At 40.0% G+C, this 18,292-nt stretch overlaps 1 protein-coding gene across 6 annotated transcripts in view; it reads right to left on the bottom strand.

Annotated features, from left to right (window-relative positions):
• The window catches only part of R3HDM1 (R3H domain containing 1), a 73,185-nt gene that overhangs the window by 44,597 nt on the left and 10,296 nt on the right, over positions 1 to 18,292 (bottom strand). For all 6 annotated transcript variants that reach the window (XM_035130460.2, XM_035130492.2, XM_035130498.2 and 3 more), the window contains exons 2-3: positions 3,910 to 4,115; positions 2,620 to 2,830 (exon numbers count right to left, since the gene is read on the bottom strand). In XM_035130460.2, the coding sequence (XP_034986351.2) occupies positions 2,620 to 2,790 (171 nt within the window). In that variant the 5' untranslated portion in view covers positions 2,791 to 2,830; positions 3,910 to 4,115. The remainder of the gene's footprint in view (positions 1 to 2,619; positions 2,831 to 3,909; positions 4,116 to 18,292) is intronic.

The following is an 18,292-nucleotide window of genomic DNA, read 5'->3' as shown; positions in this document are numbered from 1 at the left end:
ATGGCTTATACTGAGAAAACACTTCTGCTCATGAGCCTATTGCATGTACCTATCAGATGCATGCTGAAATAATTAAAGGGGGGGGTCACCAGATATTCATAGCAGGAAACTCCCCATTCACATACAAGCCACTCTGAATGTTGTAGCTATCACGTGGAAGCTTCTTTAGGCATTATAATGCTGAAACCAGCATAGTGTTAGATCTATTGCTCTTAATACTTGGGGGAACTGTATCACAGTCTATCCCACATCATAAATGAGCAACTAAGCTATAATCAACAATGTTGCAATTTTATTACATGCATACAATCAAGTTACATATTGTTTATAATCAACTCCAACTACTATTTCTACTTTACATAAAACAAAAATCTGACAAAGGCCAATGTCAAGGAATGCAAGGTATTCAATAACTCAAAGACCAAAAGTAATGTAGCACTGAGTATCAAATAGGTTTGTCATTAAGACCCAGTGAGGCCAATGTCTTGTACAGCAAAGGCATGCAGGAGAAAGAATATGAGAGGTGTGTTCTTCCACTTCATCACTGTGTTCACCTTCTTTCAATTACGAAACTAAAAAAGGGTCTACAATGACATGAGTGTCAGTAACTTGTTTTGAGTCTAAACCACCTCCTCTTATTCCCTTGCCCTCTTGGAACTGCATGTGGAGGCTGGCATTACATTAGTCTGAGCAGTGGAACGAACAGCAGCAGCAGAAATGCTGCAGGCCTGCCTGGAGTACAGGCCCTGGAAGACTAGGTACTGGAACCACTGTGAAGTTCCCTAATTGCCTAGAAATATTCACCAACAAGACTTCTCTAATTTCCTGCACCGTTGCTTCATTAAGTTGTAAAGGCTGGTCCGTGGGGGAAAGGGTAGGCTACTCACATGACATTGTATCAGTTGCTATAACCAAAATACGGGCCTTTGACAAATCTATTGCTGGCTTTACTAAAACTACAGACCCCTGCTGACAAACTCTAGGGGATGGATTAAAACCATTAAAACATTACTTGAGGAAGAGGAATTCACTCTGTACTTGGCTTATGAGAAGTCCCTTCTTTCTCTTAAAACAGCTCCACTGTGCCCCTACAAATCAATGCAAGGCAGGAGAAAGATGTTTGTTGACCATTTTCTGAGTGCTTCACAACAGATTCTCCCACGTAATGTGTTTTGTGGAACTCAGCAGCAGATGGCTGCACCATAATTGGTACCTCTGCCGCTTAGACAAGTGGCAAAACAGTCTATGGCAGGGCTGAAGAGGTTAAGGAAAGCACAAAAGAGATGGCTGAACCAGACATTCCCGCCAAAACTGCCGCAGCAGTTGCACACACTATTTTGCCTGCCACACCACCAATAACTCCAACTTTGGGCAAAGTACAAACTTGCATTTCGCAGGGAAGCCTGGCATTGTGGTAGTGGGATTTCTTAAGCTTTCTCCTTTTACCACCTCTACATGCTAACCGCAAACTTCAGCAAACTGTCTGCCTCAACATAAACACACACAGGAAGAGGAAGTGTGGGTGTACTTTAAGTGGATTAGGAGAACTGAGATGACAAAATATTGGCCAGAAGGTCCAAGTAGGCCCGTAAGGCCAACGCAAGCCAACCTGATGGGCAGGTTTCAATCCTGTTGGGTGCTGCTTGACCAACATGATTGAATCCTCAACTAGAAGAGCATGAAACTCTTAATCACAAAGTTGTGGAATCGAGCCCTACAATGGGTGAAAGATTCCTGAATTGCAGGGGGTTGGGCTAGATGATCCTTGGAATCCCTTCCAACTCTACAATTCTATAATCCGATTATTCTTGTCAAGCTTGTTAGGAGAGGGTTAACCTGCTGGATGTTGTTTCGTCAGGGAACATGTTGGTGAAGCAGATCCTTCTTCTACAGGTCAACTTTGACAGGTGGGTGGGATTTAGGCAAAGGCATTAAACTCTTTTAAGATGGTTAGACCCCCTAAACCACCTTTATGTTTACTATATTTTAAAAAGAAGGCTTTCCATTTTTGTTGAGTTAAGCAGAATATGAATGCTTAAGTAAGCAAAAACTGAAGCACTTCTGAAATGAACCCATTTACATAATTTGGAAAGACAAAACATGGCCACACATACAGAGTAAAAATAGGAACAACCACACAGCAAAATTCATGTATTCCATTCATGGAGCGTGTTGTTTTGGCCACTGAATGGAGACGAATTGCCTGACTTTGCAATCAGGTGAAAACAACAGATATTCATTTAGGCTCCATGTGTTTTATCAAGCAGCATGCAGTTACAATATTAATAGTGAGCTAATAACTCTACAATTTGATGCAACGAGACATGTATTGCTACCAAAACACCTCCCTCTCCCTATGTGGGAAAATTGGCAAACTTACCTTCATATCTATTCAGGAATAAATGAAAGCAAACTAACAAGTAAATAATAAGGGAAGGGAAATGTGAAGAAAGAGAAAAATATACATGCAGTTTCTGTTATTAAAACATCATTGAAGTTGAATGGCATCTCACAGTAGGAAATTGTGGGGTGGAACCTAAAAAGTGCACTAGCACTAAAGAATTCATTGCTCAATATGCATTATGAGGGTGAAAATAAGGTGAAAGAAATCTCTCTTACCTGCACATCATTTTTATTATCGGTACACCTTTCATCCTTTTCCACTTGAATTCGCTCGTGGCTTTCTGATTTTATGAAGTGTTGCACTGCAGTGTTGTCTTTTACCTCTGTTTCTGAATCTTTCATTGTTTCACCTCCCTCCTTTACAGTAACAGTATCAGTCATCCTCATTAGAAAAGGTTATTTTAAAAATCTAAAGGAAATATGGAGCCTTAAAAAAAGAAGAGGGGCCATTATAATTTGTGTTCTCCTAACTCACATATTATAGAACATAACTGTAACAAGAACGGTATCTAATCCATGCTTAAAAATACTTTTCTCCATGAACATCCTTTCATCATGAACGACCACAATTCTCAGAACCTCTTTTAAGTATCAAAACTAAGTCTGAAAACCAAACAAGATTTATTAACCTTTAAGAGTAAGAACTGTGAAAGTCCATTTATTAAAACTCGTGTGATTTTCCAAACAGAACTTTGAGCTTGATACAAGAAAATGTCGTTTTCAATAGAATATTTTCTACCTGTTATTTGTACTAAACACATAGAGTGGGAATCCAGTTATAAGATGCTCCTTTTCAGAACCCCAAAAGCTGCTCCAGAGCATTGGATGAATTTGTGGAACAGAACAGGAGGTGGTGGGGGTGCAAGGGGAAATCTCCCCCTTTATTCCAGTGGGAGCCTCTGCTGGATCTCAAATTCTTTTATAAACAGAAGAAGTCTTTTCATTCATGGAAGGGATACTTTGGATCCAATTCAGAGTATTTAAAAATCAGGCAATCCGTTAAGAAATTTTAAAATGAATAAAAGCAAGATACACAAAAAGTAAGGGTAGGCCAGTGACAAATATTTAAAAAATGGAATAGCCTTTTATTAGGCCGCACAAAATGTCACAAGTAATGTAGTAAAAGCTTTTGTTTCCCAGAACTTCCTCTCCTCTATCTTTGTCCTCCATTGCCATTCCCTTTGTCTTTTTAGTTTGTAAGCCTGATGGGAAGGCTTCTATCTCTCTTTTTATTTTATTTTTTGACATCAGCAACTTGGGAGACAATAAAAAGCAGGATAAAAATATACATACATAGTCAACAGTTGGGGGTCCATTCTACATACTTAGGTCTTTAAGACTGTAACCCTAATGACACAAACTAGGGAGTAAGTTCCATTGAACACAGTGGGATTTTTGAGTAAACAGGTAAAGGATTTGCACTGTTAAGTAGAAAGCTTAGACTTTTTTTAAAAAAAAACTTATTTAAAAGAGTTACATAATCAATAGCTGCTTGGCATTACTTGCCTGGTGTATCCTGTAGATCTGCGACTGTGGTCTCCCACGAAAATAAAATAAAATAATCCAAGGATCTTTTTCACAGTCGCCAACCAAGATGTCAGTTGTGATGAACCATCTGGAATCTGGCATGAGTCCCATGTCCTTATCACCATTGGAGACCCCTGGACGGTATTATATTCTCTGGCATCAGAAATACCATCCCTTTTAGACACCTAAAACAAGTTTTTGTATATATATAAAAAGTCAATCCAAAGTTTAGAATCTTTTAAAAACATGACATTAAGCCCATTCTCTACTATTCATTCAATAGTATCCTCCCAGATTGCCTTTGAAACGTGGGGTGTACAATCTTCAAGATACACTTACCGGTAGCGAGTTATTCTTAATGATGACCATTAGTAAAACGGGGGGGGGGGGGACTGGGTTGCAAGACATCACAGTATAATTTCAACCATAATAAATTTGAGATTCAGCAAATTAAGATAGAAACATGAATCTCATTGCTACAGAAGTTGTTGTGTCTTCAAAATGCTTGCTTTGGCAAAAACATGTATACTGTATCCTAATTTGTTGTACCTGATGTATCAGATGCAGTATGATCAGCTCACAGAATCAGGCAGGCCACAGTTGTGCCATTGCACCAACATTACAATTTGAAGCTTGCACTATGGCTCAATTGGGTGGGGGGGAGAGCAGCCCTATTGGGCTAGTAAGCACTATTTGTGCTGGTTCCCACTAGTGCAATGGATCAGTCAAATCTGGCCCACTGTGATCCAAGCTGGAGACAGAATTGCTAGACCCAAAGACAAAGAATCTTTCCAGAATGTACAATTTATTGTTGCAGTGGCATACGAAAGATGAGCAGACAAAAAAGGTAATGATAGATTGGGCAAAAGATGTGGGACATAATATTATGATGGAAGATTGGGAAAGGTTATGGAAAAAGAACATGAAATTCACTGCATGCACGGTTTTAAGAGAAAATATGATGAAAATGATGTATAGATGGTACTTGACCCCAGTAAAACTTGCTAAGATGTACCATAACCAGGATAATGAATGTTGGAAATGTAAAGAGGCAATAGGAACATTTTATCCTATGTGGTGGACGTGCCCATTAGTAAAGGACTTCTGGGAAAAGATTTATAATGAACTGAAAAGAGTTTTTAAGAATACGTTTCTTAAGAAACCAGAGTCCTTCCTTCTGGGCATAATGGGAAGAGAATTACCTAATAAAGATTGGAATTTGTTTCTGTATGCCACAGCTGCTGCGAGAGTATTACTAGCAAAGTACTGGAAGACACCTGAGTTACCTACAGTGGAGGAATGGCAGATGAAAATGTTGGACTATATGGAACTTGCTGACCTGACCGGGAAACTACGCGACCGGGGAGAAGAGAAGATGCAAGAAGATTGGAAGAAATTTAGAACATATTACAAGAAGTATTGTAGAATTGACATTTGAGGGAGATTTTAAGCAACTATATAGGCTGTGGATTATGAAATAAGAGACTTAAAAAGTGGTACCTGTAAAGTGGGAGTGGTATTGGAACCGTTAAAAAGGGCACTCGAGGAGGTCCACTAAGGAACTATGAAATATACAAATATGATGTTTTAATTTGATTTTTTTTTCTTCTTCTGTTAATTGTTATTTCTTTTCTTTTTTCTGTGTTCGTGGTATTTCTTTTTTGCTGTTTTTTATGTTATATACTGGATGTGGTTATATATAACTGGAAGTATGATTGCCATGATTGTGGGGTTTTTTTCTATTACTTGAAAAATTTAATAAAAAATAATTAAAAAAAAAACAAATCTGGCCCACTGGGTGATCAAGTTTAAGATGACTTCCCCTTGTTAGCGTGCCATATACCCAAGTATTTCTTTAGTACATTGTTGTTGTTTTAATTAGCTATTCACGAGTCAACAACAGGCACAGACCCTGGCTATTATGTATTATGTCCACACATTTCAAAAGGCCCTATGACTATGAGACAACATTATGTGCTTTCATACTGGTGATTTTCAGTGCATGCTTTTTGATGAAAAAAGATGGATTCATTCTGTGAGCAAGGAACAAATCTGATCAATTCCTCATTTTTATTTTTATATATTTATTTAATTTCTATACCGCCCTTCAAGGGTCACAGGGTGGTTTACAATACTGTACAGGAACATTAAAAATACACAACACAGTAACAAACAACAACAACCCCCTACCTCCAGTATTTTCCATTTCTTCCCCACCTTAAGACTGCTCTACACAAATTGCACAATGAAATAATACGAGTGGTCTGCACCATTTTTAAATAAGCTCTCCAGTTAAAAACTGCAAAAGTGCAAAAACAGGCCAAAGCCTGGGCTCTCCCCTTGATAATCTAGTTTTGGGCAGGGTTCGGCGAGAATTTAAAGAAGTATCTAGCCTGAGGTAGTGCCTAATATTCTACCACCTCATTCCAATGCATCTGTACATACAGTCAAGGGTTGCAAGAGTCCTGTTTCACATGAAAGTATACCTGTGTTGGCCCATAAGAAAAAAAAATAGTAGGGCAATTACCTCTATTTAAAATTGTGGCACTTTAATTATGCCTTATATGGATTTCCTGCATCCCATTCATGCACAGAAGGAAGCTGCACACTTAAATAGGTCAAGGCCACTGGGAATTGTGATGTCTCTATGCAGTTGGAATGCAGTAAGATTTGAAATGTACTCTATAGCAAAATGCAAAAGTGCCAACAAAATGGAAGAATACTTTCCGTTTGGAAATATAGAGCAACTTTATAATGTTATAATGAGATGATCCTTGTTAGGGGGGCGGGGCGGTAACAGCTACAATTGCCATAAAAGGAAAAGCAGAGAAAAATACCGAAACTGTATTATCCAGTAGAGGGCAGTAAAACTCTTCAACATCCTAAATATATGGACTGACACTTGCTAATCTCAACGTTTAGGAAGCCAGAACCCTTATAATTATAAAACACCAAAATATCTACTCAATTCGAGTATCTAACTTTCTCCTTTCAAAATAGGGGTGCAGCACTGGCAACATGATTGACTGTAGAGGGCCATGCAATTGCTTCAGACATAAATTATAGTTGTAACCCTAGGAGATAGAGAGAGATGAGAAGCTCAAACTGGTGTACACTTCCTTGGGAATAAATTCCATTGAACAGTAAGATTTACTTCTCAACAAATATGCATGGGGTTGGGATTTCAATGATATGTGCATGCTGCACACACCCATTTATTAGTTGCAAATTACTTCATGGCAGTGTAAGAAAAAAATATCACCAGGTAGAGAAGACAGTTTGGAACAATATTCCCTAAGAAATTGTAGACAGAACAGTGTCCCACTGTCAGTTTACAAACTATGTTAGTGAGCGAAGCAACAATTCTTAGCCAGTACTAAGGATGCAATTTTTTTTGAGGGCTGTGTGATATTTTTAATGAAACAAAAACAAAAAGGTCATTTTTCTGCAATGTATAAGAAACATACATGTTTTCTACAGATGAGGAATTCATGAATGACATTTCGTTTCTGCCAGATAACTGAATTTAATTATAAGTGGGTTTTTTCAAAGATCAGCCAGAATACAAATGCAATGTGCAGTGCAGTTCTATCCATCCTTATTTATTTAGAAACAAGTGTCACTGGGTTCAATTAGACATGCTCCCAGATAAACACAGACTACAGCATAGTTATTCATATATAAGAAGCAACGTTTAAGAAGTGAGAAGTGGATGTGATTGCATTTTAAACTCCTCCACCTGCTCTTACAAAAAGGCAGTCCTAAATGTCAGTACCTCTTAACCGTAGATGACTCTCTACCATTTAAAATCTGCCAAGTTTGACTTCATTTATGGAAACAAATTTACTTGGGCCAGTTGCAACCCCAACTCCTGCTTAACAGCTTGCTTCTAATCACATTTACTCAGAATGCAAAAACCTATTTCATAGTTAAAATTACAGTACAGTGTATGTGCCTATGCCACTTGCATCAGATTTCCACTTTATTCAATGGGACTTTCTACAATTAAAACACGCATGAGTATGTATCTAAAAGAGGGTCCAACCTCACAGCCAAATTGTGTAAATTTGCTTAGAATAGCTGAAAGCCAAAATAAGCTGAAATTCCCTTTTGACTTAAGACACTTTCTTCCCCCTCTGTCCTCGCCTCCCCCTCCAGCTGCTTTACTGTCCCCATGGCAGAGCTTGCTTTTATGGGCAGGCCCAAGGTGGATGTTACCTCAGGCTGCCCACAGCTGCGTCCCATCCAGCTGCACTCTCTACACCCAGTGCCAAGTGCAGCAGGTTTTTTTTAGTGCCCACTTAGAGTCTGACAAAGGAGCACAAATTTAAAGATGACAGCAGCACACCAAAGTGCCCATGAATAGGTGAGCTGCAACTCCTCAATGCATGATTGAGATTCCCCCCATTGCAAATAGAGGGATGCAGGTGGCGTTGTGGGTTAAACCACTGAGCCTCCGGCTTGCCGATCAGAAGGTTGGCACTTTGAATCCCCGCAACAGGGTGAGCTCCCGTTGCTCGGTCCCAGCTCCTGCCAACCTAGCAGTTCGAAAGCACGTCAAAGTGCAAGTAGATAAATAGGTACCACTCCGGTGGGAAGGTAAACGACGTTTCCATGCACTGCTCTGGTTCGCCAGAAGTGGCTCTGTCATGCTGGCCACATGGAAGCTTGTACAACGGCTCCCTCGGCCAATAACGCGAGATGAGCGTCGCAACCCCCGAGTCGGTCATGACTGGACCTAATGGTCAGGGGTCCCGTTACCTTTACCTTACCATTGCAAATAATCCAGCAAGGGCCCTAAGGTTGTGTAGGAGTGTTTTACAACCGTGATTCATTTTGCCTTCAGTGCCTACATAATAAACCATGGCATTCTGTGTACTGTATGTGCTTTTTAAAATAAGTCTCACGTAAGCCAGAAGAGGCTGAATCACTGCCCATTGCCTTAAGTGCCACACTATTTTCAATTTGATAATTGCAGTTTACCACAGCATTTAAGAAATTATATTTCAAAGCAATATAAGCATCTGTGAGCTGTGAGTCATAATGCCAAGGGTGTGGGGAGGGAATATTGTGCTGTTGCTATCCCTGTTCTAGAATGCATCAGAAGCAGAATATATTACACTGGGAATTTTAAACTATCCAGACACATTAAGACAGAAAGGCACGCCAGCTTCCGCTAATAAGCCCTCTAACCTTAATGAAAAAGGCACATAGAGTACTAGAAGATCTTTCAAAACTCTTTTTGGGAACCACTGTCCTCTCTCTCAGGTCAGCAGCTAGGAAAGTTATGGATGAGTAAGTGTTCCCTGCATCACTACTGTGTACAGAAGGGAAGAGGAGAAACACACAGAGATCTCTGGCACTCTCCAGTTCAATCCACATTTTGTGGTCCGCAATTGCGTTGTTTTCCCCCACAAAAGCTAAGTTTTGGAACCTAAAAAGAATAACTAGGTAAGGTAAGGGGTAAGGGGTATACACTGTGCCAACATCAGTTGTTTGGCTGAATTGTTGTTAGGGAAAAACAAAAGGTCATCAAATACATCAAGGATTTTTAGAACGGATCATATTTTCAAGTTTCAAAGTAGGATCTTCAACCTTGATGCAGAAACCATTCCTCTGAATACCTCTTAGGCACAATAGGATAAAATTCTCCTGCAATTTTTGTGCAGCCGCAGCTTGTTACAAAAAAAACCTCCCAGCAATCTTGTTATTTCTCTCTATGTCCCTATGTAGCAGGCAATTGGGCTGATGCTCTTGCAAAGTTTGAATACAATGCAGTTGGTAGTTGCTTGTGTGTTCACTAAAAGGTACAATTAGCATGACTACATAAAAGTAAAAATGAAACAAGTAAAAACCAGCTCTTTCAGCAGTGAAAATGCTTTCATTTTGCTTACAGCTTGATTAGTAGGTCCTTAAATACCAGTAAGACCAATCTATTAATTAGCTAGCAAGGCTTAGGTAACGTAAGATTGTCTGCTGCTCGCTCCAATGCCATACCATAGTCCAAAGCAGTAACCATGGAAATGGGAACAGGAAAATGCTTTTTTAAAAAAAATCTAATTATTCAGCACTATAAATAACATTTTCTAGAAAAAAATCAAAGAAAAACATTAGTACTTAAGCATTTATACTTGCTTTCACATAGCTACCAGCAGTCATTCCCTCCTACGGAGGGATATGGCTGAGCACATATCAGTTTGAAAGCTAACAGGGACAACCCAAAATATTATGTATACATCCTGCAAGGAATCAGGGCCGGCTCTACATAGACCCCCGGTGGCGCAGTGCACCACGGCAGGGGGGGGCTGGCAAGCTGGGCGCCGGCCTGGCAAGAAGGGCGCCGCGCGGCAAAGCCGCACGGAAACCAATTGCGCCCTGCGAGGGCGGGGCGGGCGGCGGAGCGATCTCCGCCCCTCAGCACCAGGGGGCGCGATCTGCTCAAGACGGCCCTGCAAGGAATCCTGTCCACTTGAACCAGCAAAGGTTCTCCAGGGTCTGAAGCGGAGGTCTTCCATATCACCAAGTATCCAATCATATGTTTCCATCTCCTCACTCCCACCACCAAGCCAGGAGAGGACTACGAATCTCCTGTTTTGGGCTGACTGAAACCTTGAATAAAAGACCTATTAGGGGCAGGGAAGACACCGCCAACAGGTCACTGCAGGTCTCATTCGTTTCTCTTATTTTCCAACATTAATTTAGATATTACAGAAGTATTAAAAATGAGACATGAAAATTTAGAGTGTAAGCCTACTAGCAAAATGCTTCTTTGTAATTTAAATAGGCAACACTGAGGAACTTGGTTTAATCTTTTTGCAGCCTATGACAGAAGAATGTAGTGTTTCATCATATATACCATCATCAGTGCTAATGACTTTAACAATATTTAAACTGCTTATTATGGTAACTGATCAAAATACTATTTTCAGTAGGGAAAAATGAAAACAAAGCTATAAATACCAGTTTCCTCCACCACCCCTTCTCTATATTTTGAGTACTTCCTATTAGTTTTTAAACATACCTCTGACTCGACTTGAATTCTAATTTTAACTTAAATCTTTTAGTCTGTTCTTGTCTATCAGCTACTAAATCTGTACCAATTGTTGGAAACAAAAGGGGGGGGGGCTATATACTATACCATTTACACAACAATCCTATGCCTGTCTATTCAGAAGTGAGTCCCAAAGACTTAAAAGGTCCTTACTAAGAAGTAAGCATGTATGAGAATTTAAGCCTTAAAAAACATAATAATGCTAATCAGTTTTGGTCTACATAAAACGTACTATGCTGAACTCCCTTACTGATTGTAGTATAGAACAGCAACATTTTCTAACTGGACACACCTATGATGTTTCAACGTTCTTTTCTACCAGCAATCAATCACCTCTTCTAGACCTGCATTTGACATTCTTTACGGAATACCAATGCATAATTGCAATCACTTGAAATAGTTAATGTATTTTTATACTACTTCTTTACTTGCCTGCACCCACCTGTGACTTTGCTCTATTTTAACTAGTACAGTACAGTGTTTACTAGTTAATTGCAGTTTTAATTTTGAGCAAATCTTCAGTCCTAGATTTCCCAAGGAAGATCACTTTCTCACTACGACTGACTCTGCTGCACTATCATCAGAGCAAAAATTAGATGTAGGGATTTTTATGCATAACAAAAACAGGGTTAATATTCCACGGCATGTCCAGGTGGAATCTATTCAAATGTACAGAAGGTAGTTTTATTTTTAACTACAGTATATGTAAAAACTTTCCAAGGCAACCTAGTTCCTTTGAGAATTTCCTTTGAGAATTTCATTTAAAAAAAAAAAAAACTTAATAGATTTGTCCCTCTTTTTTAGTTTGTATATTATTGTGGAGGGGGCATTTTAAAAAACTGGTTTTATTCAGTCATATATTAACAATAATCCATTATAATGTCTCCAAACTTCAACACAGTAGAATATGTATGCACAGGAGTAAAGAAATTATGCACATCCATATTCAGTATGTTTCATCAAGATATAAATTTAGCGTACACTACGAAGAAATTTGTCCAGGCACCAACCACTTCTCTAGATAGATGCAAGCTTTCACCATATTGAAACTAGATACTGAAGAATTAACATACCTGCATCATGCCGGCATTTAGCATCATAATACAAAGCTGCTGAAGGTACTCTTTCCATAATATCTGTTTTCTAAGATTCTGGGGGGCTCCTTTGAAAAAGAGCCTTGTTCTTAAACATACCCACTGTTCATTTTTCAGGCATTTGGCAGGTAGCTGCTGAAGCAGTTGGTTAAGGCACTTGCTGAAGCGTCAACCATAATAGAAAATCAACAGCTGTATTATGTTGTGATGTCAGCAACACCTTAACCAGTCTCCACAGAGAAAAAACTGAAATGCATCAGAAGCTATATTGAGCTCTTCATTAGCAATTCGGCAAGCAAGCAAGGCAAATGTCCTGTGAAACTGTGAGAATACTATGAAATAGCTGTAGGGAATTTTAGTCACTTTCCACTTCACATTTAACTCACACCGTGAAACTATAACAATTATTTATCCCAAAATAATTGAGGTTACCACAAAGGTTCAACCTATTTAAGACCTAAAAATAAGGCTGTTCTACCTGCCCTCCTCCCAATACATCAATAGAAAATATAAAACTAGCTTAATAAAGATCTGTATTTGAAAAGTCATCTTTATGCCAACAGCTGACTTAATGCTGTCAGAAATCAATGCCTCATTTTGTATTTTGATTATTTTAAAAATAAAAAACAGAAAATGTATCTCACTTGGTTGGTCTTGTCAGATTTTTCTTAAAGATATATTACAATAAGAATGAGTCTTGCCTACTATAGATTTTGGGGGGGTATTCAACTTCTCCCCCATTTATTCCCCCCCACACACCTGCACAACCTCTTTGTTTTCCTGTCTCCTGGTATTTTTAGCTTGTATTTTTCACCAGCATACAATGATGCAGCTAATCTTATTGGCATGCCATCATTTGAGTTTTACACTTTTGCAGAAGCACAAGCCTTGAAAAATACTACAGCCAGCCATAACACTTGAGCAAATCAGTCTAAGTAATCAGCTAATGGCTGCTATGCTGATCCCATGGAAATGGCTTTTTCCAGTGGGGTCAAGCGTCCTGCAATCAAAGCTGCAAAATACAGTGGGGGGAGCAGAGAAATATTTGCACATGAAATCTTAGAAAAATACTTTCAAAACAAAGTGTTTATGTATTTAAGAGAAATTATGGAACGCTGTCAAAAGAACCAATGAAGCAGTTCAGCCTTGGAACTGACTGTCAATGCCAAGGCACAGTCTGTACTTTGCCATACCTGGGACTTCTAAAGTACCCAAAGGTAACAGCAACCAGCAAGGTGGTAATGCCCTATCTCAGGTCTTGAATATTCAACATTTCCAGAAGTCATCCTATTAGATGTAAATGTTTCAAATCTTGGCAATGGCTACAAGAACTAGCTACAAGTTTTTAAAAACAGTTGTTGTTGTTTAGTCATTTAGACGTGTCCAACTCTTCGTGACCCCATGGACCAGAGCACGCCAGGCACTCCTGTCTTCCACTGCCTCCTGCAGTTTGGTCAAACTCATGTTTGTAGCTTTGAGAACACTGTCCAACCATGTCGTCCTCTGTCGTCCCCTTCTCCTAGTGCCCTCAATCTTTCCCAACATCAGGGTCTTTTCCAGGGAGTCTTCTCTTCTCATGAGGTGGCCAAAGTATTGGAGCCTCAGCTTCACAATCTGTCCTTCCAGTGAGCTTAAAAACAGTATTCATTCAATTATAGAACACCGAGGAAAGCAACTTGGGGGAAAAGATTAAGCTGAATGCAGATGTTTTGGACTACAATTCCCATCTTCCCCAACCACTGGTCCTGTTAGCTAGCGATCATGGGAGTTGTAGGCCAAAATATCTGGAGGGCCGCAGTTTGGGAATGCCTGGCATAGAGCCTTTGCTTTAGAAGGTTTTGTTTCCTTGGCCCCGAGGTTTATGAAACTGGAAATAAATTATCCTACTTTTCGGGTTTAAGGGTGGATTTCTTATTATTTTTAAATGTTTATTTAAACATTAGTAAGTCCACAACAGTTAGTACCTTGCAATTTTATTTTATTAACCTGCTAAAAGGCCAATTACTTGAATTTCCATGATGGCTAAAAAATAACTAGCCAGCAGGGAAACCAGCTAATAAAAAAGGACAAACTTTCTACTATATATCTATATATTTTGTGGTTTTATATTTTGATTTTGTTCTGTGAACTGCCCTGGTATAGGGCAGTATATAAATTCAATAGATGATGATGATGATGATGATGATGATGATGATAAGCAGCAGCAGCAGCAGCAGCAGCAGCACACTAGAGGAAGAATGAAATTATCCATCCCTCATCTACTACCCTGCTGCATTTCCATGGCAGTAACTGGAAGAAGCTTTCCTTCCTCTGTAGCAACCATGGAAACCATGGTGAAAGGAGGGATGCACTGACCAGCCTGTTTACTCACTTGCATGGAATTCCAGGCAAGTTGTTTAAATAAAAGACTGGCAACAAAGGCCTCAATTTAACAAAAACAAAAAAGGAGAACCTTTTGCTGCCTCCCCACTTCCAGCTACTCTCTGAAGACTGGAGAAGAGACCCTCTTAAGAATATTAGGGGGGTGGCCAGGGGGGAAATGAACACAATATTTTAGCTGCAGTTCATTCATTTTCAGCTTTGTATCCTTGTTTTTAAAAAAGCACACCTATACATTCCGTTATTGCTCCCATAACCTTGGTTTAAGGTGGCATTTAGCTCCTAGCTTTCGTATGTCAGTTTCTAACACTGTACTGGGGTACAAATCTCCCTAATCTAAGACAAAACTCTCTTTTTATCTATCACTAATATCCCTTGTATTTTAATAAAAACAATATAGCACACATGGGGGTTGCAGGATCACCAATTTAAGACCAGAAGCATCTAAGAGCAATTATTAGAAACAAAATCAGAGCCGTAGGGAGATATCCAATGTTAGTTATACTCTGAGGAGACCTATGTAAGTCCATTGATTTACTGTGAGTATGACCTATGTTAGACATCACACATGAGGTTTCCCAGTAAACCACACTTGGTTCTACTAGTACTACCGTATATACCTGCCAACTGCCTTAATGAACTGCACAATCCATTCCCCAAATGGGAAAATCTTGGGACACGGCTGTAACAGAAGACTAAGAGATCTTGCTTAGGGCTTCGTGCAATGGCCACACAACAACCTTGAAGGCAGATGAGTTGCATCTTGCCTATGTGGTACAGTAGTTCCTGTCACCACCACATCAGTCTTAAATTTACAGGCCCTGAGATGGGAAGTAATTCTAGGGTGCTGAAGGAAGTACTAAAGCCCAGAACCCCAAGACAGCACACCCTGCACTTTTGCCAGATATACCCAGTCTACTCAGAAAGCAGTGTGAGCACACAGCTCTGTATCTTCCAGAGTGCTCTGCTTTTCTCTACTGTGTTTCTCATATTATAAGACACGTCTTATATTTATTTTTTCCTCAAAAAAACACACTATGGCTTATTTTCAAGGGATGTCTGATTTTTTTCCTCCTCCTCCTGCCGCGGCCGGCATTGCTGCTGCGCCTATCACTATCTCTTATTTTCAGGGTATGGCTTATATTCCTTGAATGCTTAAAAATCCTGCTATGGCTTATTTTATGGGTATGTCTTAAAATATGAGAAACAGGTATCTACCCTACACTTTCACCCAGCTGCCAGGCATGTAGGAAATTACCAGAACACGAGCTTCGCATGCACACTTCAGACACCAGCAGCCAAATTATATGAAGTTGGTTTTTTTAAAGCACACAAAGGAAGAGAAGAGAACACAGTGACAAGTAGACCTGCTTGCCTTGCTCTTGCAAAACAGAGGGCAGGAGACCCAGGTTTTTCTCCACAGTGGCAATCATATGTGTTGTACAGAGACACATTCATGCAGGTGAATACTTCATATAGCAGAGTTGGGGGGGGGGGATACCATCTCATAGGAATCTGTTCCACCAGTTCTCTAACATTCAGAGGTGTATGATAGCCATTTCTAGATTATTGTCCTATTCTCTCAATCTTTCTCCCTGTGTCCTTATATAAAAGAGAGACAGATCCTTTTAACATACAACTCTTGTGGATGCCAGGCGCAAGTATTAGATTTTATATCTGCAAATACTGAAACCAGGGGATAAAATTCTGATTAGTTTGATCAGCATTGGAGAGATGCTTTTTGCTCTTCAAAATATCAGCAAATGTAAGCATATATTCTTTCCATAACTGGAAAGTTAAGCAATGTCAGCTGGTTTGCAAATGGTGTCCAAAAAGTCTGTATTCAAGTGCATGAAAACCAGCTGTAGAAGATTGGGGAAATACAAGGAACAGAAATCTAGTATTTTTATAAATGCAGGATACATGTTTACAGGAACTTCTGTCCATACCTTTTGTGGAAATTGGATACAAATGAACTAGGTTCTCAAAGTCAACCTTCTGTTTTCTTGCAGGACTGTTCACTAAGATACAGTGGTGCCTCGCTAGACGAATTTAATTCATTCCAGGACTCAATTCGTCCTACGAAAAATCCGTCTAGCGAGTCGTGGTTTCCCATAGGAATGCATTGAAACTTAACCCTTGTCCGATCCCGACTGTGTGTCGGGCGGGGTGGGGGAAAGGTGGAGGAACGATCCCTTCCTCCGTCTACCCTGACCCCGTTCCAGCTGTGTGACAGGCGGGGGGGGGGGGAGGAAGCGGAGAAACGGATCCGTTCCTCCACTTCTCCCCCCCTCCTTCCCGCGCTAGTGTTCCGCTGGTCTCTGCCGGTTGCCCCTCACTGCTTGCGGCAACCGGCAGAGACCAGCAGAACACAAAGGGGAACCAGCTGCAGCACGGAAAGAAGGCAAAGGAAGATCAGCTGACAGGTGCTGACAGCTCATCTTCCTTTGCCTTCTTCCCACGCTACAGCTTGTTCCCCTTTCGCTAGAGGAATGCCCTGTAGGTTTTTTGATCAGAGGTTTTTATGGCCACGCTTTGCAAGACAAAGCAGCGGCCATAGAAAACCTCGTCGTCTTGCAAGGCAACCTCCGATCGCAAAACCTATTCATATAGCGAAAAATTCGTCTAACAGGGCATTCGTCTAGCGAGGCACCACTGTAAGTCATACCTCGGTTTAAGTACGCCTAGGTTTGAGTATTTTCAGTTTGTAAATTGAAAATTAGTATCCACTCTTGCACTCTGACTGCTGATGTATTTGAAATACATTGAATATTGAATTGAAATAATGATACTGAAGAAAGTCATTAACTCAACTGGACACAAGATTAATCTTGTTTCGTGTCTTTATGAAGGCTTTTGGGGAAGGCAATATGCAGGAGTGGAAGCACAAACTGTTCTAGTTGTAAGAATGTGCAAGTAACATGGCAAGAAAAAAAATATTTCCATGTCTGTGGCACAGCAGTTAAATCTAAAGGCACAAAGGCTACCCAACACCCGTTATTTCTATTTGGACTTTCAAATATGAAGCATGAAATAACATTTTGAAACAAACTCTAAAAATATAAACAAGATGCAGGGATCTCACTGAACCGTTTGTATCCAAGCTCTTCTCACCTATCACACCAAATTAATATGGGTTTTCAATTTGGTTCTAGGCTCAGTTTTAAGTGTGACTATTAACCTTTTAAAGCTTTAAATGTCTTAAGAAGTTACCTAAAAGCCAGGGCCTTAAGATAAGTGTCAGAAGCCTTGCTCTCTGACTGGACAGTAGAGAAGATCAGATTGGTATCAGGGCGAAGGCAGTGTTCAAAATTAAATCATATCAAGTCCAATTAAATCATATCAAATTGTGATGCAGAATATTCTAGCATACTTTTATGACCTGACAGGCACTTTAAATCACTTGACGGCTGTATCAGATATCCAGAACTACCCTTCAACACAATATAGCCCTCTCCCATTGGCCCAATATCACCACTCCGGGATGTGCTAAGGACCGATTCTTCATAAATTCATTTCCATAGTTGCCAACCCTCCCTTTTTTTGCGGGAAACTCCCTTAATCTAAGCCACAGCTGTCAACTTTCCCTTTTTTTTGCTGGAAATTCCCTTATTCCAGCGCCATTTCCCGCTGCTATCCTGGATTGTTAAATATACCGTAGACTGTCCCCAGGACAGGTGAGGCTGCTGATCCCTTATTTTCAAATCCGAAAGTGGACAGGTGAGGCTGCTGATCCCTTATTTTCAAATCCGAAAGTTGACAGCTATGTTCAGTTCATTCCAAAGGTAAAGGTAAAGGTGCCCCTGACCATCAGGTCCAGTCGTGTCCGACTCTGGGG

Source organism: Zootoca vivipara, chromosome 1 (assembly GCF_963506605.1).
Source record: "Zootoca vivipara chromosome 1, rZooViv1.1, whole genome shotgun sequence".
Classification (NCBI taxonomy): domain Eukaryota; kingdom Metazoa; phylum Chordata; class Lepidosauria; order Squamata; family Lacertidae; genus Zootoca; species Zootoca vivipara.
This window is presented reverse-complemented; position numbering and strand designations above follow the sequence as displayed.